Raw genomic sequence first — 26155 nt, forward strand, 5'->3', positions numbered from 1 at the left:
TAAACAAAGGATATCAAAAGATTGAAGTACATTTGATAAAGTAAATTGAAAAAGATGTTAAAATTGCGTGTTCTAGATGATTTATGAAAGTTTAATTTTGACTTGTGTCACTTTAACAAATCCCAGGATTCCTGACCTATAGAATGACGGTTTTGGCATTGACTTTTAGATCATTTTGCACTTAAAGGGACATTAAACACTTTGAAATAGTAATATAAAATTAAATTGTATATAAAAAAAAAAAAAACACAACAAAAAAAACTTTCCGATATACTTTCATTTATTGTGTCCCTTTTCCTGTAATTTCATTCTGACAATCGTGTGCTGTTCAGTTCCTGTTAGAAATGGAAGTGAAGAAGACTTATTTTCCACACATTCATTGGCTGCAGACTCTAGTGACCTAGTAATAACTGTCCCTAATTGGGCACAGCAGAGAAGGTAACCTAAGTTACAACATGGCAGACCCCATTGCTTTATAGACACAAACTTTACACTTATTTTGTGAATATTTAAACAACTAGTTAAACTTTAAAAAAAAATCCAACTACATGTTATTCTCAGACTAATCTTTTCTTTGAATGCTTCATTTTATCTATACATCTATTTAGTGTTTAATGTCCATTTACCTTCATACATGCACCCTCCTCTAGATTAAAAAAAAAATGTAGCTGGGTCATAATTTAAAATATGTGTTTCATAAGATAAAATATGTATAAAGAAATTGTGTCAAATATTGCTTTTACTAAAATGTAAAGAGCACACACACAATATTAATTATCAAAATCTGCATCTAAAAAGTAAAACCTATCAACTGAGTATCAGATCATATTCCTGTATTTAGATTTGTATACTCTGCATAAACACCGTTTGTCTGAGGAAGGGGAGAATTCCCTTCAATTATTTTGTTATACGTAAGGTGACATGAAAGTTTAAAAAAAAAAAAAAAAAAAAAAAAACACACACATTAGGATTCAGATAGAACTTATATCTTAATATTAAGACACTTTCAATCTACTGTTGTCAAATGTACTTTTTTATCTTGATATCTCTTGTTGAAAATCATATCTAGGTAGGTTCAGTAGCAGCAATGCATTACTGGGAGCTATCAGCTAGCTGATTGGTGGCTGCTACACACATGCCTCTTCTCATCGGCTTATCAGATGTGTTCAGCTAGGTCCTAGTGCTGCAGTGCAATAATAAAAATATTCTAATACATAAAGACTTTTTTTATGATTAAAGGGCCATAATACCCAAATGTTTAAACACTTGAAAGTGATGCAGCATAGCTGTAAAAAGCTGACTAGAAAATATCTCCTGAACATCTCTATGTAAAAAAGAAAGATATTTTACCTCAAAAGTTCCTCAGTAGCCACCTCCCATTGTAAAGGATTTATATGCAGCATTTTAGTGTGCCTGTCCTAGGACAGCTTAAGGGATGAGCCTCGTGAACTCTCATATTATTTCACCAATCAGGTAAAGGAAGCTTACTATGAAATCTCATTTGAGTTACGTGAAATCTCATGAGATCACAGTAAGAGTTCATGACCTCAGCACTGATGATGCTGATTGGCTGCTGTTCATTTCTTCATTTTTTTTTTATTTTTACCTGCAGCTGGGAGCAGGTGAAGTATAACTTTTTACACAGAACTTACTCTGCTGAGCTGAGGAGATTGTGAGGTAAAATATCTTCCTTTTTTACATAGAGATGCTCAGGTGATATTTTCCTATCAGCTTTTTACTGTTATACTGCATCAGTTTCAAGTGATTTAGCATATGAGTATTATGTCCCTTTAAGATTTGTATGTCCTTTTAATTTCAATGAGTGCTAGTTATAAATTTGTTGAGAGCACTTATTGGACCAGTAACACACACATTTATTCAATTAGTGGGAAGCAAGTTATAATTTGTGATATTTTTCAGGATCTAATATAATAATAATAATAATAATAATAATAATAATAATAATGTAATAGAATATAAAGCAAAATAACACAAAAGCACAGACTTTAATTTACTATACACTTAAAAACAATTTAAGGCTTAAAAATATATTGGCAATTCCTATAAATAATTATTATTGTGGTAATATAATCAGTTACTCTTTAGCATAATTTAATAACAACAATAAACCCTGTGAAACAGTTACTTTAGTAGTTTGTTTATAATTCTCCCTACTTGACCAAGGCAAGCGGAGAATATGTAAAGAGTACAGGCTTTTATACCAAGGATAAGTTACAACATGGCCGCACCCATTACTTTATGGAGACACATTTTACACTTATTTCTTTAATATTTAAACTACTAATATAATTAAAAAAATACATTCACATATTATGCTAAATTTTGCTTTTTAAATACATCATTGTATCTATGAGCCGCATGTCCCTTTAAATTACAAAGACAGGAAATAAATCAAGCAGATTGTTTACCCTACAGTAGCCTTATCAATGAGCTAGTAAAGATAAGACACAAGCCTTTGATGAGAAAAACAAAACATAAAAAAACAGAGACACAAGGGGTAACAGGACGGGAGACCTCTCCCAAACCAAACTCAGATGTGTCAGATTTTGGATTTATAAAAATATCTGCCATTTAAAGGGACATTATACACTCATTTTTTCTTTGCATAAATGGTTTGTAGATGATCTATTTATATAGCCCATATGTTTTGGGGGGTTTTCTAAAATGTGTAGTTTTGCTTATTTTTAAATAACATTGCTCTGATTTTCAGACTCCTAACCAAGCCCCAAAGTTTTATGAGAATACCGTCAGCTACCTACTCCAGCTTGCTCCTGTTTGTGTAAAGTGTCTTTACATATGCAAAAGAAGGGGGAGGGGGAGTGTCTTATTTCCCACTTGCAGTGGGCTTTCCTGCTACCTTTTCAACAGAGCTAAACTGAGAGCTTCTTAAGTAAGTTTTTAAACTGGATTTTTATATCTGTGCATCTTATTCTTTATAGTAGTGTCTATTACATGCAGTTATATGAAAATGAGTGTATACTGCCCCTTTAAATGAACATTAAATAATTTGACAGCATAATTTAAAATGTTTAAACATGTGTAGTAAAAACAAAAACAATCTGCAACATACATAATTATCTATTTTGTGCTCTTTTAATGTAATTTAAAGTATAGTGTTTTTAATTCCTCTGAGTTTCTACAAATTAATGGGCACCACCATATTGTAATCTAGTTATCCTAGTCTTTTTATCTCATATCATCTGCTGAGACTAGATAATAATAGTTATACATCAGTCAATAAAGTAACTGACAAGGTTTACATTCCCTTTAATATTGCTATATTCCACACAGCAACTGTTTGCACACTTAAATGACCATAATAGTCTAAAGGATAACTGTTCTAAGTTGTTAGAGCTGTCATTTCAAGATATTGGGGTATATTTAACATAGTGCGAGCGGACATGATCTGATATTGCGGATCATGTCCGCTGCACATAGATAAATGCCGACAGCATACGCTGTCGGCGTTAATCATTGCTCCAGCAGTTCTTGTGAACTGCTGGTGCAATACCGCCCCCTGCAGATTTATGGCCAATCGGCCGCTAGCATGGGGTGTTAATTTCTGCCTGAGGCCTCAGGGCAGCCAGACGAGTTATGGAGCATCGGTCTTTAGACAAGGGGCATCAAGCTCCATACGGAGCTTAATAAATCGGCCCCAATGACTCAGATGTGCAAGTAATGCAGACGGTTGGATCAGCGTTGGATTCTGCTTTGGACTAGTAGAGTTCCACGGGTCCTTGTGGCACTTCTTCTGAGTGTTTGGCCCCTTTGCAAGGGTTAAACACATAGTTTTTTTACTATTATGACCCTTTAAAATGGACATGAAACCCACATTTCTTCTTTCATGATTTAGAAAGAGCATGCACAATTTTATGCAACTTTCCAATGTACTTCTATTATCTAATTTGTTTTGTTCTCTTGATATCATTTGTTGAAATGCATATCTTAATAGGCTCAGTAGCTGCTGATTGGAAGCTGCACATAGATGCCTCCTGTGATTGTCTCACCCATGTGCATTGCTATTTCTTCAACAAAGGATATCTAAAGAATGAAGCAAATTAAATATAAGTAAATTGGACTGTATTCTCTATCTGAATCATAAAAGAAAAATGTTTCATGTCCCTTTAAGTGACTCTTATTTCTGTACCTAAATTGTCCTCACCAGATATTAGATATGGGTGCCGATTACTTTAAAGAATCTAAAACTTTGCATTTACTTTTTCAATATTTAAAAAACAACAACAACTTGATACTATTCTCAGGCAATCTGTGCTTTGAATACATCATTTTATCTAGCACTTATCTAATGCTCCTTTAAACGAGTGAATGTAACTGTCAAAGGATTAAGTACATTTTAGTCACAGGACTCTGACCTTCACTTTTTGGGCATAAAACACCTTGAGACAATGACGTTGCATAAAATCTACTCACCTCTATTCTATACTTTTCTTCAAAATGTTGTTGCTGAGCATCCAGCCTCATAATCTCATTTCAGAAGAAAAAAAAAATGTATACTCCTCCCATCAGTTTTGCAAGACACCCTCACTATTCTTGTCATTTTACTTTCTATCACCTTATTTGTCCTGCTTCAAAGCCAGCCAGGCCCACCCTATGTTAATACAATCACCATATGTTCAGCCAGCCATTGAAATTACTCAGACCCTTTACTGACAGTGTGCTGCTGTGTACTGAAGGCCCTAAAGATTGGATGAAAAAAAATAATCAAGTACAGAAGAGCCGATGCCCACACGTATCTTTCAACATACCCTACTGTGAAACAAAATGCTGGTGATATTTCCTATACTGGCACATTGCACATCTGTAAAGTTTGGTTGCACCAGTATCATATAATCCATATGGCAACTACTTTCTATACAAAGCTAAAGCATGTGTTTTAGTATTATACTCTCAAGACACGTTTCATTAGAGAGCTTATTTTATAAAGTAGTTACACTACATTCTATAGGGTTAATATATTTCATCAATGTAAAAACAGACAAGTGCAAAGTTTTCTTTTTTATATTCCAAGAACATCTAATGGAACAGTAAACATAAGTAAATATTTAGTGGACTTTTAAAAGGAGAAAGTACTTAGGCAAGCAGCTGATAAATCTTAATTTTGCTCCAGAAACACACTTGGGATGGATCCTCTCTTTCTCAGCCACCAATTGGAGGTTAGTTTCTGCTGCTGCCTCTCGTTTACATATTTTTTTTTTTTCTTGGTACAATACTGGAATATTGAAATTTTTAGTACAGGTGGAAGTTTCAGCTATTATTTATACAGCTACTTCAAATGACAAAATAAACATAAAGGAGCTATTTGTAAACCACTTCATGCATTTCAGCAGGTAAAGTAGATCATTGGGAATGCTTTAAAGGGATGGAAGTTGTAGTACAAAGTCCCTTTAATCAAGGTAGTTATTTCTGTCTGTTGTATCTTCTCTCAACACAAAAAAAAAAAAGGTCATAGAACAACTATGAGGTGATTGCATGTAAAATAAAATATTAAACAGTCTCATTATATATTTAGTAGCTTTTTATGGTTTCTATGGATTGTACCTATGACTAATTTATGGAGTACTGTGTGGTTTTATCTTAGCCCAGTGTTGCTGCTATTTATACTATAGATGGTATCAATATAATTTATACCGAACTGACTTTTTTTTTTAAAGGGCATCCTACAGGTTTGCTATTTAAAGAGAAATAAGCCTAAATGTAAATATGTTTAACTGCTTCACTACATATTAAAAAGTTAGCTATATATTAATAATGAATTATAATAATATTACCAACAATCATTTGTTTTCCCCATACCTTAAAAGGATGGAAAACTTTAAAATGTCTATACACATTTACATGTATATAATGTAATATGTACAAGGAAAGCTATGTTTGTGCACAATGTATCCACAGGAACAGTTTGATTATTGCATGAAATAGACAATTCTAGCAGTTGTGTTGGAATATAGGGGCAAAACCCCACCAGTATGAGAAGAAAAAAAAGAATACAAATAATAATAAAAAAAAAAAAACACATTTCCCCGTTCATAACAGTTTTATACCGGTGTTTCTCAAACTGTGTGCCACAAGAGTGCCAGAGCTGTGCCGCTGGATTTCGAACGTAAAAAATATTTTTGTCCCAATTACAGAGCACGTTTGCCTTTTTTATACAATTATATTTGTATAAAAACTTTAGCCAGCCTGAAATGTAATCTGTTTACTTTTCTAGGCTAGTTTATCCTTTCCCGTCTGTGATTTTTTTATGATCCAGATGTAATTTGCTTTAGGAGATAGGATACAAATTAGAGCTTCTATAATTTGCAACAGGAGCATGCACAGACTACTGTAAAAGGCGTAAGGTTCATAAACTGTTTACATTTACAGTTAATTACACGAACGTCCAGCATTAAAGGGACATTAAACATTTCGAGATGGTAATATAAAATACATAGTATAAAAAACAAACAAACTCTACAATATACTTTCATTATTTATTTTGTCCCCTTTTCGTGTAATTACATTCTGAAATAGTGAGCATTTCAGTTCCTGTTAGAAATAGAAGTGCAGAATACTGTTATATTCCACACAGCTATTGGCAGTATTGACCTATTTATAACTGTCCCTGATTGGCCACAGCAGAGAAGGTAACCTAAGTTACAACATGGCAGCTCACATTGTTTTACAGACACTAAAACTTTACACTTATTTTTCCACTATTTAAACAACAACTAATGAAACTTTAAAAAATAAATCTACATGTTATTCTCAGACTAATCTTTTCTTTAAATGCATCATTCTATCTAGCATTTATTTAGTGTATAATGTCCCTTTAAGAATGCAGGTGTGTCAAGACAGAACTTTGCATAGCCATGTGTGCCACTGTCTGTAAAAGTTTGAGAACTACTATTATTGTTACGGATCTTAGGTAAACAAGCCCAGCATTTTACTGGCTGCAGGCGTGGACACATATTTACGAAATGTAGGACAAAAGCAACGTGTTAAAGGGACCCTAAAGTCAAAATGAAATCAACTTGGTCTCTGACGTTTTATATGTACATTTTCTGAGGCACCATCGCCTACTGAGCATGTGCAAAAGTTCAGTTTATACGTATTAGTCTGTAATTGGCTGATGGCTGTCACATGATTCAGTGGGAAGGGAAATTAAGAAATCCTTGAAATTTCTTAGAAAAAAAAAAACTAATCTACTGATAATTTGAAATTCAGAGTAAGTTCTATTGCATTTTTTTTTGTAATGAATTTGTAGATTATACAATTTTACTTTATTTAAAGGCATTATAAAGACTCAAACACATTATTTTAGGAGCTGGAAATGATATGTAGATATATGAATATAAACTAAAAAGATTTACAAAGGTCATTCTTTATAAACGATGGTTCTTTGACTCATGGAGTTTATTCCAATTAGCAGCAACAGAGCGGTTGGATGCTGGATTAACCGTTTACTGAGACAACATCCTTGTAAGGTGAATTATCAATGAGCATTGCAGTTACAAGCTTATAGGCTATGAATAATGTAACACAATCTGACAATAATTATCCTGGGTAATTATCAACAAAACACACACCGAAACAAACACATCTACAGTGACCAGATATTCTTAAAGGTACAGTATACACCAATTGTCACTACTAATTGTGATGTCATCAGTGGGCAGAGCTTTGCAGCCATTTCAAAGTGAACAGAAACAATAGTTATTTTAAAATAACTTTTTTTTTTACTGTTACATGATATAGAAAGGGGTGCAGGAGCATATTTGTAGCTTAATCTAAAAAAAAAAGACTTTAAGATGACTAAGGTGTAGACTGTCCCTTTAAACAAATATTTCAGTCCTGAATATAATGACATTTTATTTTTACACTTGTGGAGACTTACAACTCGTCACCAATAGAGCTGGAGGAGGTGCTTTTATCAGCCAATGAGCAAACGATTGCTGGAGATAAGCTATACAAAGAGATATGGTAGTCATTTTTTCTCCTTGCTTAAAAAAGGAATTTCAAAATCTATTTGTTTTTTTTTCTTTTTAAATAAACTCATGCTCTTGTCCTAAATAAAACAAGGTTTATATAGTCACACTTGTGTCCCTGAGTTCTAAATGTAATCAGTAATTGATTGATTCATGTAAATGATGGTCTATCATATTCAAAACAGAAAAGTTTTGCGTACAATGTCCCTTTAACATAACATTTTCATACAAAAAAATTTAACAAGTTTAATCTCTACTTATTCATATGTATGAATAATTATAACAAATGTAATAACTAATACTAAATAATATATAAATATAATTACTAATAATTATTTCATAATAAATCATAACATACTTAAAGAGACAGTCTACTCCAGATTTTTATTGTTTAAAAAAAAATAGATAATCCCTTTATTACCTATTCCCCAAATTTGCATAACCAACACGTTGTCTGTCTGATATTATCTTGTATCTAAGGCTCTGCAGACTGCCCCCTTATTTCAGTTCTTTTGACAGACTTACATTTTAGCTAATCAGTGCCCTCTCACAAGTAACCCCACTGGCGTGAGCAAAATTATATCTATATGGCACACGTGAACTAACACCCTCTAGCTGTGAAAAACTGTCACATTCATTCAGAAAAGAGGCGGCTTTCAAGGGCTTAGAAATTAGCATATGAACCTTCCTAAATTTAGCTTTCAACTAAGAATACCAAGAAAACAAAGCAAATTTGATGATAAAAGTAAAATGGAAATGCCCTATCTGAACCATGAAAGTTTAATTTTGAGTAGACTGTCCCTTTAACGTGAAGTTCATCATTCTTTACAGGACTAAGTATTTAATAAAACAAGTTCATTTTATATTGAGGATCAAGCTGCACCAACTTATATAATATTTCACGCCTGAACAAATATTTATAAATGAAATAGTTAGCAATGTGACTCATTTATTTAGTTAATGATTTACAAGTTCAGTTGACCTTTCAAGAGCATTGTACAGTTTTGCATCTCTCTGGGAACTTCCTCTTCAAATCCTAAACTCAAGGACACATAAATCTGGAGGGATATGGTGCTGAACACACATCATTATAAAGAATGGGATATTACCCGTTTTATTTTTAATAATATGTAATGATTTTACAATTCACAGTACATTACATTCTGTTAAAAGATTATATAGGAGTATGTGTATGTTTTTAAGAAATTATTTTTAAGTAAATATACTGCCAAAAAAAAAAAGAAGCTAGTTTAACAAATCTGGGACAACAAACAAAAAATGTCCCAAAAAAAAAAAAAAAAAAAAAAAAAAAAAAAAAAAGTAGTGTTTAATTGACCAATGGAACTTTTAGTTAATTATACCCAAGGAACAAATTAGAAGGATTGTCCCCCAAAAAAATAAATGAAACCAACACACATATTTTAAAACAAATGAAGGCGACAAATTAACCTATGGAACAAAACAAATTGCTTAAAGGGACACTGAACCCAATTTTTTTCTTTTGTGATTCAGATAGAGCATGACATTTTAAGCAAATTTCTAATTTACTCCTAATATAACATTTTCTTCATTCTCTTGGTATCTTTATTTGAAATGAAAGAATGTAAGTTTAGATGCCGGCCCATTTTTAATGAACAACCTGGGTTGTTCTTGCCGATTGGTGGATTGTTTCATCCACTAATAAAAAAGTGCAGTCCAGAGTCTGAACCAAAAAAAAAAGCTTAGGTGCCTTCTTTTTCACATAAAGATAGCAAGAGAACGAAGAAAAATTGACAATAGGAATAAATTAGAAAGTTGCTTAAAATTGCATGCTCTATCTGAATCACAAAAGAAAAAAAAATGGGCTCCATATCCCTTTAAAGGGACACTGTACCCAAAAATTTTCTTTCGTGATTCAGATTGAGCATGAAATTTTAAGCAACTTTCTAATTTACTCCTATTATCAAATTTTTTTCATTCTCTTGGTATCTTTATTTGAAATGCAAGAATGTAAGTTTAGATGCCGGCCCATTTTTGGTGAACAACCTGGGTTGTCCTTGCTGATTGGTGGATAAATTCATCCACCAATAAAAAAGTGCTGTCCAGTGTTTTGAAACCAAAAAAAAGCTTAGATGCCTTCTTTTTCAAATAATGATAGCAAGAGAACGAAGAAAATTTGATAATAGGAGTAAATTAGAAAGTTGCTTAAAATTGCATGCTCCTTCTGAATTACAAAAGAAAAAATTTGGGTACAGTGTCCCTTTAAGCTTTAGGGGTTGTTAAAGGCTTGTTTTAATTTGAAATTAGTAAAATTACAGGAGGTAAGCAAAATATCACTGGAGTCATGTATACCATTTTCAATATTTTTAAACAGCCACCTCTACTGTGAGTTTCAACACAGCAGTAATGGTTATAGAAAAGCTATGTAAACAAAGAGAGCAGCAGAAATAATCAACTTATTGGGGGTAGGAGAGAGCGAGAGAACTCAATCCATTTAAAAAAAAAAAAAAGGGTGTATCTGCAACAGTTTTGAATACAATTACATTTTCACAGCGGCTTGCTTTTAAATCACAGGATAGTGGGGGGCAAAATAAATGAAGTATTTACTACAAATAATTTCATATTACAATCAAAAAGTGTTTCAACTCCCTTAAAAATAAAGACAACTAACTACCTTAGCTTTAGATTTTGCATTGTGCCACTGGTAGACATTTAAACTATGCAGCTACTCAGAGATCCAGCAACTTGTCTCCCATGTCTTATGAATGGACAAAAAAAAAAAAATCATTACTATTAGATCACTTGCCACAAATATAATTATGTTCTCTAACTTCCTCTCTCTTTAACATCCAGTAAAGTTTGGCACAATGTTCACTAACTCTTCACTCTTTATATGCAACTCTAGAGTCCATTCCTCAGTTGTAATGTGCTTCTTATCTTGCCTATCTGTGAATCATGCCAATTTTACAGCTTCCAGATGCTTCAACATTCTTAAAGCATACAGCTGCCTCACTACTGTCTGACAGTAATGACGTGGCTTCCTCCTACACACTGAATTATGGCATCTTGTTTTCTTTTATTTTTTTTGTACCTGAGTAGATATAGAAGAGTACATATAAATACTTAAGAGCAATCAAAAGGCAATTACACTTAATAGCCTCTCACTGCCAAAATGAAGCACTAAAGAGAGTGATTTGTCAGTACATAAGTTTGAATGTTATTATGTGGGAAGCCATTAGCTTTTCTTGGAACACAACAAAACCTATTTGCACATATTTAATTAAAGCTGTATCCTGCAGGCAGAGATCTACCTAGGTGTTATACTCTCTTTGGACAATTTGATTACAGCCTTTTGCTATCCTAGATTTGCCCTAAAGCAGGGCTCAACAAATTTGTTCAAAATCTAGGAGCCAGAAACTTTTGGCCATCACTATATATAAATATGTTAGGACCAGTCAACGTTGGGACACCTTGTAAGTTGATGACTGGCTTAAGCAAAATATGGCCATATTGTGTGACTAAGATCCCAATTTTAATATATGAGCTTAGGTGATTTTTTGCAATATTTTAAATGTTTTGATAATATAGAAGTGGATGTGCGGCAATATTCTATTTTATGTATTTGGTTGGTTGCCTGCACCCCTAAGAAGTAAATAAAATAATTTTGTAAGGTGTGCTGAAACAGTTGTATTTAAAGTGAAGGTCAATTTTGACGAATTAGTGCCCAGTTTTTAATAATCCTATTAGAAACAAGGGCACTTTAATTCATCAAAATTTGCCATTTCAAGCGTTTTCTTCAAAACCGTACCTTTTAATCCTGAGAGCCGCTGCAGCGCTTCCTCCGCCCGTCGTAAGCCCTCTTCGCAGGTTCAGAATGACGAATCCGGCTTTATACAATCACGGCGTTCCCTCAGGCCATGATCCCCCGGGGGGAACGTCGTGATTGGAGGAAGCCGGATTCGTCATTTCTGACGTAAGCAGACGCATCAGACTGCCGGGGGAATCGATGAGCAGCTTTCAGGATTAAAAGGTAAGTTTTGGAAGAAAACACTTGAAATGGCAATTTTGATGAATTAAAGTGCCTTTGTTTTCAATAGGATTATTAAAAACCGGGCACTAATTCGTCAAAATTGACCTTCACTTTAAAGGAAGACTAACCATCTTTGTGGTTTCTAGCACCCCACCCCAGATAGTTACTCAGGTGCTCTCATTATAGTACATTGGAAGTGTGAATAAAGCCAGAGAGGCTCATTCTTAAATGCATAGTTAAAGCAGGAATGTGTGACTAGAAGTGGCAAGTGGGGGCACCCATGAGTGTTTTGGGGACTCTAATCAAGGGAACCATGACCAATGGTTCCTTGGCACCTGGGTTTGTCAAGCACTGCCCTACAAAATTTTACAAGTCTTATAATATATATGGAAATTGTGTGTAATACATAATGAATAGGAAAAAAATAAAATATGCTGAGTACTTAATTTGTACCGTGGTAATTTATTTCAGTTTTGCCCTTATTCATACTACTTACTGTGAAATGTTTTCCAGTTACAAGAATAGTATTATAAAAAGTTGTATAATGCATAAGAAATTAATCTAAACATGTAAACATATAATGATAAAAAAAATATATATTCAGCAGGCATTCTGAGGTCTAAGAAATGTGCCTGCTACAGTATGAAGACACTTTATGTAATATCTAAAGTAAGTTCAAATCCTATAGTAGGATTCTGTAGATAAGTTTTGTTACATTGTATAAATTCTGACACTGATTGTATATTTTGTTTTGTGATTAGTACTATACATTATATGAATAAGCACTTAACAAGGAAAGTACAAAAGAAGGGAAAACCCTAACTCAAACAAGATTCCATTAGGTAATGTTAACAAAATAAACATTTAAAAATGTTTTTAAAAATAAAAAAAATTAATCATAAAATGTATTTAGTTTTAAATCTGATACTGGGACTGAGGCCCCTTAAAAATGATAAAGTGCTTCAACGTGTAACAAAATTAGGAGCTTAACGTCTATTACTTTTTGTTTATGGTTTAAAATACTGCAGTTTTACTGCAATTAACCATATCCCTTCCAGATTAGGACGAGATGTTACTTTAAGATAGCAGAAAGACTTAAATGGTGGAATCGTAACTGCCTAGCAATTGGTTCAAAAGGAAGATTACCTAAATAAACATGAAGCTAAAAATATATGCTATGCTTAGCGTGGGGATTTTTTAGTTATATATTTGCATAAATAAATTATGTATTGTAAGGGTGTTGGCTTTTATGCTTAGCTGACAAACTGCATGGTAAACAATATATTGGTAGAAAAACTGACATTTTCTTGTGGGAAAAGTCACAGCAAAGATAACGTCTTGGTGGAAAAACACATAAAATTTAAATCTTTGATAAAATGTAGAAATTTGCACTCTTTAAATAACAGGAAATAATATATTATGTCATTAAAATAAAAGTGATGTGAATTTAAAAAAATCAGAATAACCAGACAAATGTTAGAATGCTGCATTGCCATTTAAAATCAGTCCAGATATTTGTTTAAAACCAAAATGTTAATTTATTTTTATTACACAAAACACACATTTCCATGCCTTGCTTTTTTTACTTGTTTTTTTAATGCTATTGAGATATTGGCCACAAAAAGCTACAACAGGGTTTGACACACCCAGAGAGCATGTGATAACTTGGTTTGGAGCCCTTAAGCTACCAACATATTGACTATATTGCCTACTGCTCTAGGCTGCGTCTGGGAACTATAAGTCTCAGAATGCTGTGGCCAGAAGCAGGTCCAATTAAATGGTGCCGCTTGCATGCTGCTTATTGTTGAGTATGGCAAGATTTGTAGTGTCCTTCTCAGCAATTCAGCAGAGCGATGTAGCAGGGACCAGTTGCTCAAAATCTTCCCTGGTCACCACAGTGCCCGTCTACTGAGGACAAGGTGAATTGCAGCACTGCTGCTCACTATCCAGTTCACAGGTCCCTGCAGTTTCAGCCCACTCAGGACCTGGTACCCTTCAACACTGCTGCTCATGATCCATTTCAAAGGTACTTGCAGTTTCAGTGAACTGGCGACCTGGTGCCTTGTGACACTGCTGTTATTTATTCAATTCATGTGTCCAAGTAGCACCAGTGTCCTGGTAATCATTGTACCAATACAAGTGGTCCATTATTTTATTTTATAAAATTCAATTAGTAGATAGAGAGTTTTTTTTACTACAGTAATTGTTGTCACTATTTTACAGGTACAGTATTTATTGATTATTAATTGAATACTGTGCTGTGCTAGTGTTAAACTAGACATAGTGCTATTGCACCCCTAATATATGTTAGTTCAAACATGCTTTCAAGTTTTTAACACACTGGCAAGTGAAAAGAAAGTTAAAACTGCATTGTTTCACTTTAAAGCGGTTCACTTTACAGCGGGGTTCTGGTCCCTAACCTGCTGTATGAGTGGGGGGGGGGGTGTAATTATATATATATATATATATATATATATATATATATATATATATATATATATATATATATATATATATATATATATATATATATATATATATATATTTATTTTTTATTACACACACACACACACACAAATACAAAAGTAGGAGAATGTATAAGAGATAAACTGAATAACCAATTTAAACAATTTTAGCATTTAACACAACATTTAAAGTGAAGGTAAACTTGCCTTGATGCCGATCCAGTATGTCATTCTTTGTTTAAAATCATTACGACTTTCATTCATCAAACCTTCTAAATTTTAGTGTAATTCGAGTTATTAGCGTTTTAAATCAATTACTGCTGGTACACAAATTCAGCCCGTTTTTGTTTAGTTTGTGTTTTGGCTATATCATGTGTTTCTATTATCCAATCGATGATCTGGCCGTTAGGCGGCCGTCACTCCATATCACCCGCCTCCTTTATATCTGCGCATGCGCTATTCTTTATTATTTATATTAAATCCCTTGCGCGCTCCCGTTTCTCATTTGCATAATGGCCTCGCATGCGCAGTACAGTTGAATCCCCGATTTGTGTAGGCGTGGTTGATCAGAGCATCTGATCCGATCGTGCACACGATTTTGAGAGACGTATAGAGCGGGTGGGACCGCTCTATACGCCACAGACCAACAAAGCAGGAACTAGAGGGAGGGAGGAGTCGCCATCAAAACCATAGCCTTTAGATAAATGTATGTACATTGATCATTTTAAAAGTAATAGAAAGTATAATTTAGCGATCTGATTATGCTAATAATAAGTAATGAATTTATGTATTTAAAAGCTTAAAACTTTACCTTCACTTTAAGAAACTTGCTCTACATAAACAACATTAGCATAATTCATAAGGAAAGGACAACTACTGAAATAGTTTCAGCAAAGGAGAAGAAATGCAGATGCGCCATTTAATTGTTCACCCATGAATGAGACATGATTTCCACTGTCATCTTTAGCAAGCAGAATTAGGTCAAATCCTTCTGACCTTGCTAGCACAGTGAGCTTTTATTTTCAGATTATATAGAGCAACTTGGGTATACACGTATTTCCTCTGTATATTGTGTTATTTAAGTAATCCAGTTATGAATGACAAAAAAAAGAAGCTATAAATATTTGCTATTGATTGAGAGTTTATTATATGTATCAAAGCACTATAGCATTACATAATATACACACACATTTTATATATATATATATATATATATATATATATATATATAGTGCTTGACAAATATGTTTGTATATAGATATATGGAGAATAACCCAAAAAGTTGGGAGCCAGGGGTAAAATTCTAGAAGCCAGTGGCTCCCAGGCTCCTGGGTTTGTCGAGCCCTGTATGTATGTATGTATGTATGTATGTATGTATGTATGTATGTATGTATGTATGTATGTATGTATGTATGTATGTATATATATATATATATATATATATATATATATATATACACATACACACATATACATACATACATACATACACACACACACATAAGCCTGTTTACATAACCTGAAACTGAAAAATACAACACAAAACAATATAACAGTTTTAGCACATGTGATTAGCATATAATACAATTGTGTGATTAGCATATCTAAGTCAGATCAACAAAATGTTAGTTTACATTGCAAATCATTTTCACAATAGGTTTAAAATAAAGCAAAATGAAAAGCACAATCTTAACAATTTGTATTAAAGTGGTTCAGTAAAGAGCAGAGGAAAGTGTGTGTAATTTGTTTCTCTCATTCCTAAAAATATATAATCATTTCCCAATACAATATGCAGCATTGACAGGAAACTAAAGCACTAAACAAATAAATGAAAGAAAAAGGTGGGGTATATATGCTTAGATGGCTAAAAGCTGCCAGCAGTCACATTTCTGCATTATGAAAGAGGGACAAATAGCATTAACCTTGCTTGAGCTATAAGAACAAAGTGTCCTACAACAAAAAGTATAAAGCCAAAGTCATAAGGAATAACAGAATAGCTAGGCTTTATCAAGGAGTCTCACTCTTGTATTCCACAATGCAGCCTTTTAGTGTTTTTTCATGAGGAGTCCACTTCCTAACTACACACTTCTGCACACCATTAGCAACACACAGAGTGCTCACTGTCTTGGCAGATGTCAACATGCTTTTTGTTTTGTTTGTTTTTTGTATAGAAATAAATATTTTAGCATGCAACACGTTTTGAATGCCTGCTGTATAAACTTTCTTGAAAACTATATCTGGCCCATACATGTCTCAAATTATAACTTATAAATTATAACTTATTCCGTCACATTTGTACCTAGGTTCGGAGGAAACATATTTCCATATCTGCATTAATGTTGACAAACTGAAAAGTGAAAAATGGAGTAATTTACTTATTCATTGGTTGATTGTCCCACACTCCCTAGAGACCAAATTATCCAATCAGCAAATTAAAAAGCTTTTGTTAAATTGCAGCATTTGAAAATGTAGGCCACAGATTGTGCTTTTCTGATTGTCTAGTGATTGTGGGACTAAGGAAAAAAAAAAAATACAAAAATTCAAGGTGTTTAAAAGGGACAGGAAACCCCGTTTTTTCTCTCTTGATTTGGAGAGAACACACGATTTCAAACAACTTTCCATTTTAACAAATTTGTTAATTCTCTTGTTATCCTTTGCTAAAAGAACAGCATTGTACTATTGGCAGCTAGCCGAATACAACTAGTTAGCCAATCACAAGAGACAAATGTGTGCAGGCACCAATCAGCAGATAGCTGCCACTAATGTAGAATATGTGCATATTCTTTTTCAACAAGAAGAGAACAAAGCACATATGAAAATAGAAGCAAATTTAAAAAAGTGTTTAACAATTACATGCTCTATCTGAATCATGCAAGTTTAATTTTGACCTCCCTATCCCTTTAAAGCAGGGATGGGGAACCTTGGCACTCCTGATGTTTCTGAACTACATTACTCATGATGCTTAGGCACACTGAAGTCCAATTGAGCATCATGGGAAATGTAGTTCTGAAACAGCTGGAAGACCAAGGTTCCCCATGTTCTTTCTCAATAGAAAAATTAAATAAATGATTTTGAAAACCCAAACTTTTGTAACATTTTACAAATTCTAAGAGCAAGTGAATTTTGTACAACACATATTAGCTACATCCCTGCTAGTTTAACTGTTTTTACTTACAAGCTATACATATTTAGGTAATCAAATCTTTATTTCTAAGTTTTATTTTTTTAGACTATGCATCATTTTAGGAGTCCTCAAAAAGTAGAGACCAGAGATTGAAACCAAGGCCTTATACATGCAAAACCTGCACTCTACCACTGAGCTACATCCCCTAACAAATGTTACCTCAAACAAGAATAACGCCCCATTTCTATCCGACCCCACTTCTAATACAAGCGAAGATTGTGAAAGAAACCAACAAGTTATATCTACAATTGTAGAAAACTATTTTAATTAAAAAATAAAATAAATGAAAGATTAAAAATGTGGTTTCTGTAGTCAACTTATTCATACTTGTACAGAAGTCATTTATATTCAACTTCAAAGATATCCTGGGGAATCAGTTATAGACAACAATCTCTCTTCCTTTACATATGGCATATACTTGCAATGATGCCGCATCCTGTGGGACCCCTGGATAGTGTTTTGTTATAATCCAAACATGTAAACCCATACCTGTAGACATTTCTACATCTGGGATACAGACTCACTTGCCTCCACAGAACATACATATACACACATACATATATATATATATATATATATATATATATATATATATATATATATATACACATATACATACACACACACACACAGGTGGCCTCAGTTTACAACGGTTCAATTTGCGCCGTTTCAAAATAATAAACTTTTTTTCAGTCACGTGACTGCTATTGAAAAGCATTGAGAAGCAGTGCATTGATTAAAATAGCCAGTAGGTGGAGATGTCCGCTTGTGTTGCAGCAAAGATATGCAAGCCAAGCAAGCTAAAATTAATCAGTATAACTAGACCTGAGCTATCGAGCAGCTTTCATAGGAACAAGATCTTCCTGTCTATAAATCAGTCCAGATTGGAATGCATAAAAAAGAATTGTTTGCAGAAAAATGTATGTAAAGTCTGTGTTGTGTGGTTATTTTATTAGGTTTATAATGCTGTTTAGCAAATGTTTTTATTCATTTAACTTAGTTTAATTATATATTCTGTGTTGTGTGATTATTTTATTAGGTTTATAATACTGTTTAGCATTTAAAGTCTTCATTTCAAAGCTTTAAAAATAATGTATTAGGTGTTACTTATGACAATTTTGAGAGGGGCCTGGAGCCTAACTCCCTCACTTCCCATTGACTTACATTATAAACTGGGTTTCAATTTGCAACGGTTTCGATTTACAACCATTCCTTCTGGAACCTAACCCCGGCGTAAACTGAGGGAGATATAGATTTTTATATATATATATATATATATATATATATATATATATATATATATATATATATATATATATATATATATATATATATATATATATATATATACACACATACACACACATACCTATCTTACCAGTTATTGCACTATACGAAAAAATTTGATTTTAAAATGTATCAGTTCTTCTATCTTATAAATCTGCAGCAATAATCTTACTCCTTACAGGCAGAGTTCTAATATTTTTACTTTATCTCATCTAAAAGAATTTTATAAAAGCACTGCTTGTTCGTTATGATACAATGTAACAAGAGAACAAAGCAAATTTGATGATAAAAGTAAATTGGAAAGGTGTTTAAAATTCAATGTCCTATCTGAATCATGAAAGTTTTTTAATTCTGACTAGACTGTCCCTTTAAATTGCTTGTCGTCTATTGCCTTGTCTAAATAGAGCAATTAATTCTTAACAGACTTGCAGAGGTGTTTATCTCACCTCTAACAGTGTTAATACTGCAGTGAATTAACATTGCTGTAGTAGTTTAAATTTAAAGGGACATTATAGTGTAAATGTTGTACCTTTTTAAGTACTTTCCAGTGATCCACTGGAATATATTAACAAATAGCTATATAAACAAAAAACAGTAGCAGAAATCAACCTCCCAGTGGAAGGTAGGAAAAGAGAGAGTCCACCTTATTTAAAATGGTGTTTAAACATGTTTTAAATAACATTTTCAGACAAAAAGTATTTTTATGTGCAATTGTTGTTTTTTGTGAACATGACAGAAATTACCAGTGGCCTACTTTACAGGACAAAACAATGCACAAACTAATATATGTGCGTTGTCAAATCCTTTGACCTGTAACAATGTATTACTAACAACATCAAGAGATTGCACTTGTATTTGATTTGCATTATTTTCCTAACTCTGGATAACAATGTGCAGGGGCGCATCTGTTTAATAAAATAAATAACAATACAAGTGGGGAGAAGTCTAGCTTGTGTCTTGAGGGCACTGTCAGAGATGATGTGATACAAAGTATATTGTTTTCAGTGCACACATCACCCTAGTCTGTTTACAGCTGTAATACCCATTTCCATTACATTTTCCTCACTATCACACACACTTCTCAGTAGTATATTTTTGCATATTACATAGTGCTTTCTAATATTTCTTATGGTGCAGTATTTTATGTGATGTGGAGAATTATTCTGACATTATTATTCTGACAGACCAGCAACCTTTATCATAGAAATTACAGTATTATCTGGGTGCCTGGGGAACAAGGCCCAAAGCTACAAAAAGTTAAAGTAAAACAGGTCAGTGCAGGTTTTAGGAGTCCAGTTTTGCATAAGGACTAGATATTATCTAGTTTAATTCATTGGTATAAAAATTAAGCATTTTACATTTGTGATTCAGTTTATATCATTAACCATAAAATTACACCATAGAGAATTTTCAAAAAAAAGATATATACTTGGGACAAAACTATGCAACTATATGTATGTGTGTACGTGTATGTCTCATTTACAGATACAATATCAAATAAAAAAAATCTTAAAATAGGAATCACAAGCTAAAGGGTTATTTGCTTATTTGTATTATAAGAACTTCAAGCCTGACCTCTAGAGGCCAGTAGATGCAATTCGCCTGTACTGATAGATGGTTATCTTATAAATGCTGACACTCTGTGTACTGGAGCAAACTGCATTTACACAAACTATCTATCTGTCTCTGTCTTAATCTTGCAATCTAATTGTTGTGGTCTGTTGAACAGGGAGATAAAAAGCTTTATCCAAGGTCACCTTACATCAGGACTAATCCCACTTCAATTGGATAGTCTTTACCAGCAGGTCAGTTCTCCCACACACTGCATTATTTATACATCTTTTTTTCCCCCTTCTTGTTAATGGAACACGTGATTCTTTTAACAAATATATAAGATCATAGTACCAACTCCATATTATCAGACAATGTATATACAAAGTATTAAAATCACATAGCTAACATTTAACATACAATTTGAAGGACTGAGGACCCAATAGTATTAAAATGTATTATGATATATGACCATAAGGTTATTTGGTTTCACCCTTTTTCAGTTGGTTTCATTTGACAGGTCAACAGAAGGTGGTTTATCACCACAACGAACTTGCATGGTTTTGGGGAACACATATTGCAGATTGTAATACATATTTTACAATGTCTCCTACAACTGTACTCATGATCACAGCTATGATAATAAACTAGGCTTTGTCCATTCTATGCATCTCTTCTGTTCCCACAAAACTACAGCAGAGGTTCCCATAGTTACCCCTTGCGTCTATTTACCACCTAAGCGATCAAAGAAAGCAGTAAAAACACACACACAAAGTTGCCAGGCTTCCTACAGAGTAAATTCACAGAAACTAATTAATTAATACACTTTCCTCTATAGATCTCTTGCACAGCATACCCTTTAAAATAAATATTAACGACAGCATGACATTTTACTATTGATCTAGTAAGTGACAAGTGAGTATAAATAAATCTATAATCTCAGAACGCAACTCAGCTATTTTTTTACATGGTTTAAATATTATGAGCAATATAAAATATATGTATGTGTTAAATAGCCAATATAGCTATACCATATGTAAAAATGCAGATTTAAATATTTAGATTCATATAAAAAACGTTAATTTTCACTTTTTATTTTCCAGTGTTCTTAAATTTAAGTTAACGTAAAATACAATAAAACATTGTTTTAACATTATCCTACATATTTAAAAAATATATATATTTCTAGCAACATGTCACTAAATATGCATTAATGCAATAACTTTATAAAATTAAAATGTGTATTATTATGACAATTTAGAGGCCAATGACACTCTAATTTATAAATGTCTAAGTATGCCTGTGCCACGCACTTATACAATGCAAAAGGAATTCAGCTCTTTGTATAGTATGTTGCAGATTTGTTAGGATAAAGAATGCAATGCTAAAGAAAAAGCTGTTAATTCAGCACGTGATGGGCACTTTCCAAGCATTGTAAATGACAAAGGTTCATTTGCATAATCTTAGTGCTGCAGAAAACAGCATCAGACAATGAATCTCTATACTCTCTAAGGGATCTCATTAAAATCCCAACAAAGCAAGTCACTGAGCAGTGGGAATAAAACTTGTACAGGGCACATAACTTTTCCCTTTTCCATTTGGGATGGAGTAATGCCTAGCACTGCCCGGGGCACCTGAATCTGGGGTTGCCTTGCCTTAGACCTACAGACTGTTACCAGCACATGCATCTTACCTGAGTCATGGTTAGAATCCCATAATCCATATAGCTAGGAAATTCAACAATGAGCCCTCAGAACAGCAAGCAAGTAGATTAGGCAAAATAACAATCCATCAACTGTTTTCCCTGGCAGATCTCTTTCTCCTTCTCTTGCAATGTCTCCTTATGACTTTCTTGCTTGTGCAATATAAACTTTCGTTCCAGATGACTTTCAGCCTATGGGAAGTGAGTGGCTGGGAGAGGCTGCAATTTCCTTTGCCTGGCCGCTTCTACTTCATTTCAAAACAGTGCTGGGACTGAACTGGTAGCTGTAAGAGACAAGGCCTGGGAGGCAGCTCCTCCAATCAGAGCTGGGGGTGGGGCTTCATATGCTTAGAGCGTAATCAGAGGGATTAACTACCGCACTGCTGGAATAGATCGACAACCAGCTGTTTACAGGGCTGAATTCCAGGGCATGAGCACGACAGGATTACTTAAAGTTTAATTAACGGAACAATTTGTGTTTTATCTATGAAAAATACACAAGTAAATATTTGTATGTTCAATTCACGTGTAAAACATGTTGTACTGCTTATACTGTACAGAACATAATTCTAATATCTGATGATATCAATTATAATATAGATTATTCATTTAGAAATATGAAAATCCACAGACCTAAAGTATGTCTTTCAATGTTCATCAGATATACAGTGGGACATAATCTATCCCTGATATGCAAACATGCGTCCTTTTATCTGCAGATGAGCTGAATAAAAAATGCTAAAAGAAGAATCTTCATTGATAGCTGCCACATTCTTATCAGACCAAATGGAATAGACAAGTTATCTCACTTCCTTGTTTGCTTTTGGAGTTGTTGCACTTCTCATTGTTTGTAACCAATGTCTTCATGCATTGACTTTAATTGCATTACCAACCCAGCTATCATATCCTCCTGCTATGATTTACAGGCTTTAATAGTCTGAATGAATTAGACAAAAGTGTGTTAAAGTAGATAAAAGTTCTTGCATCATTAAAGGGACAGTACACTGTAAAATTGTTTTTATATTAAAGGGACAGTTCACCCTTTCTCCCCTTTAAATTGTTCCCAATAATTCATTTTACCTGCTGGAGTGTTTTAAATTGTGTACAAGTAGCTCCTTTACCCCTATTTTGGCATTTGAAATAGCTGATTTAGCCTGTGGTAGCCCAACCTATTGTGAAAGTTTCTATACTGGAGTATATTCTATTGAACCAGCAGAAGAGATTACACTCTCAGTGTGTTGCAGGATAGTTAAGTAATAAAATGATAATTTTCCATTGTTCCCTCTATGTATTGAGCTTTAGTTTTCAAGACAAATATAAGATAAAGAAGCAAGTCTGTGTTCATAAAGTGATAACATAATGAGATCTGATATAACCTGAAGCTCAACCCATTGTAATAGGCTGTGGTTTAAAAGCACAAAACCAGCTACTTCATATACACAAATAAACCTGAGAATGTAATTTCTCATAAATGTTATACTCTGCAGCTGGTATAACAAGTTATTGACAATACATTCATATAAAAACAATTTTACAGTATACTGTCCCTTTAATGTATTTTCAATGACTTGTTATACTAGCTGCAGGGTATAAAATGTATGAAAAATTGAATTTTCAGGTTTATTTGTGTATATGAAGTGGCTGGATTTGTAGGAACCTCAATGTGGGGACTTCCAGTGGGAGGAGCATGAGAGAACACATGCGCGCTCTGAGCTCTGTGCATTGAACAGAGATGCACAATTACCCCAGCTCTTAGCTCCTGTTGGTGGGACATTTATCTGTCGGCCAGGAGAATATTCAGCAGAAGAGCGCTTCGGAAGTACCCACAAACCCCCATGGTCGGGTGGTACTGACCGCAACCATCTATCATTGGAATATCCATAAAGAGTCACTTATGTGTGAGCACCAGTATAGAGATTTGTTACAAAATATACTTTTGTGCTGGATAAATATCTTGCAATAGTGATTTCGTTCCGCTTTACTCACCGACTCCTGAGGGCTATCCGGTTCTCCTCTGCCTGTAGTGCTGTATTGGCCAGTCCACAGGGAGCACTCGTGCTTGTTACCAAAAGCTGAGAGTTGTGGAAAACCCCTCTGGCTCCTTTCAAGGTCTCCGCCGAGTGTCCGCTCCCCTCCTGGGCTCTCTCCAGTTTCGGCTGTGTAGCGTCTAACGTCACCCGGGACTCCGCTTCCGGTTAGTCCTATGTTGTGAGTCGGATCTCCCCACGGCTGTTTACTGCAGTGTAGGTGAGTGTGATTGCGGCTAACTTTCAACCGGTTACTCTGTGCCTGCCCGATCTCCAGATAAATGTGCACTATAAATAATTGAAGCGGCACCAGGATCCAGTTGGAATATCCAGCCCAGGTAAAGAGGCCTGCGGTGAAGTCAACAAGACAATAATGCTCTGAAGCGGTGGTGGTGCGGTACATCTTTTGTTTACACCAGACGCGGAGTACATACAGAGACAAGTGCAACAACACAAACGGAGCCCTGACTGCTCTCATTGGAGGCTGGAATGAGCGAGAGGTGTCCTGATCGGTCTGGTATACCCAAGAGAGCTATTGAGCCAGTTAAAGTGTTGCCACGGTACAAGTACTAGAAACCGCAAGTATAAACCACGCTTTCAGAGCATAAAGTCCATTTACTTTATATAGCATCCTATACACAAGCTGAACAATGCAGATGACTAACAATAACATTTTAATGTGTCAAAAATGAAGGCTTCACAATAGCAAGAAAGCTACAAATCTATATTGACTTACATTAAGTGCGATTGTATATACAGGAATACAAATAGGAAGCTGAGCTAATGTTACCCGGTACAGAAACAACTAAGTAGCTGAACTTTATATATGTACAGCTAAGTGTCTTTAACATACAGAGCAGTTTATCTCACATAAGAAGTAATTTCCAAAGACACCTTATTGCCATATAATAGAGCGCTTATCTGCAAATGTAAAGAACTCACACACATCCCATGGCTGTGATTTATTTTACAGCCTGTTTCTTTGGGTTAGAAGGCCAGAACTACCAAAGGTTTGACTGATCTATAAGCAGCCCATGTGTATTATCAAGAAAGGATCTAAACTATTACAATCCACCAAGGATTAAAAGTGGCAGATACAATAATAGCAGATACAGCTTTTGTCTCTGACAATCATAGACATTGTATTATAGTAGGAGAACATTGTCCCATTAGCAGGGCTATATATTGGATCTAAAGAAATTAATCTGCAATATTAAAAGGCTTATAAAAAGTGAACTTTAGTCTCTTAAAAACTACTCTAGTAAACTGTATGTTGTTTATAGCTAAGTGATCAGCAAGGGGAGTGTACTGATATTCTTCCAGTTTACCTGTTCATTTTAGCTAGACCTGAGAAATTAAAGATCCTTCACAGTATATTATAGTCTCTAAATGGTAGATTTATCAAAGCCATTCTCCTTTAATTCCGTCCAAAATAGCGAATACAAATTGATCGTCATATACATCAAAGCACTCTGCACCTATAATTGCGCAAATCTGAAAGAAACTTCTTCGCACTCCGCTTGCATTCGCCTAGGCGCTCCCGAGTGCAACAATGCACATTAGTAATAGGCCTAATTTAACAGCACGACCTACAAATACGCCCAGTTTCTTATTTATCATTGCTTTGCGCCGATAGGGAACTGAAATTTCGGCTTCAATTGCGTGTTGTATATTTCGCCATACAGACTGAGGCGAACACCATTATAATACATGCTTTTACATCTTGTGATGCAGTACTTTCTTCTTTTAACTAATTTTTAAAAGGCTCAGCGCCAAGAAGAGACTGTTATTGCCAGAAATTTGCTCTTCCACAGGCTCATATGGGTACCAACAGTTTTATATATATATCGATGTATGACCGTTTTATGATGTCTTTCTAAGATGAATTAAAAGTTTGTATATTGTGCTAAAAAGACCAGTGAGT

The 26155-nt window shown here is 34.1% G+C and overlaps 1 protein-coding gene across 2 annotated transcripts in view; it reads right to left on the reverse strand.

The window, feature by feature from the left end:
- The window catches only part of MID1 (midline 1), a 297353-nt gene extending 274893 nt beyond the window's left edge, over positions 1 to 22460 (reverse strand). For both annotated transcript variants that reach the window (XM_053706462.1, XM_053706460.1), the window contains exon 1: positions 22196 to 22460. In XM_053706462.1, the coding sequence (XP_053562437.1) occupies positions 22196 to 22225 (30 nt within the window). In that variant the 5' untranslated portion in view covers positions 22226 to 22460. The remainder of the gene's footprint in view (positions 1 to 22195) is intronic.
- Between the last annotated feature and the right edge of the window lie 3695 nt (positions 22461 to 26155).

The sequence above is a fragment of the Bombina bombina genome, chromosome 3 (assembly GCF_027579735.1).
Source record: "Bombina bombina isolate aBomBom1 chromosome 3, aBomBom1.pri, whole genome shotgun sequence".
Taxonomy (NCBI): domain Eukaryota; kingdom Metazoa; phylum Chordata; class Amphibia; order Anura; family Bombinatoridae; genus Bombina; species Bombina bombina.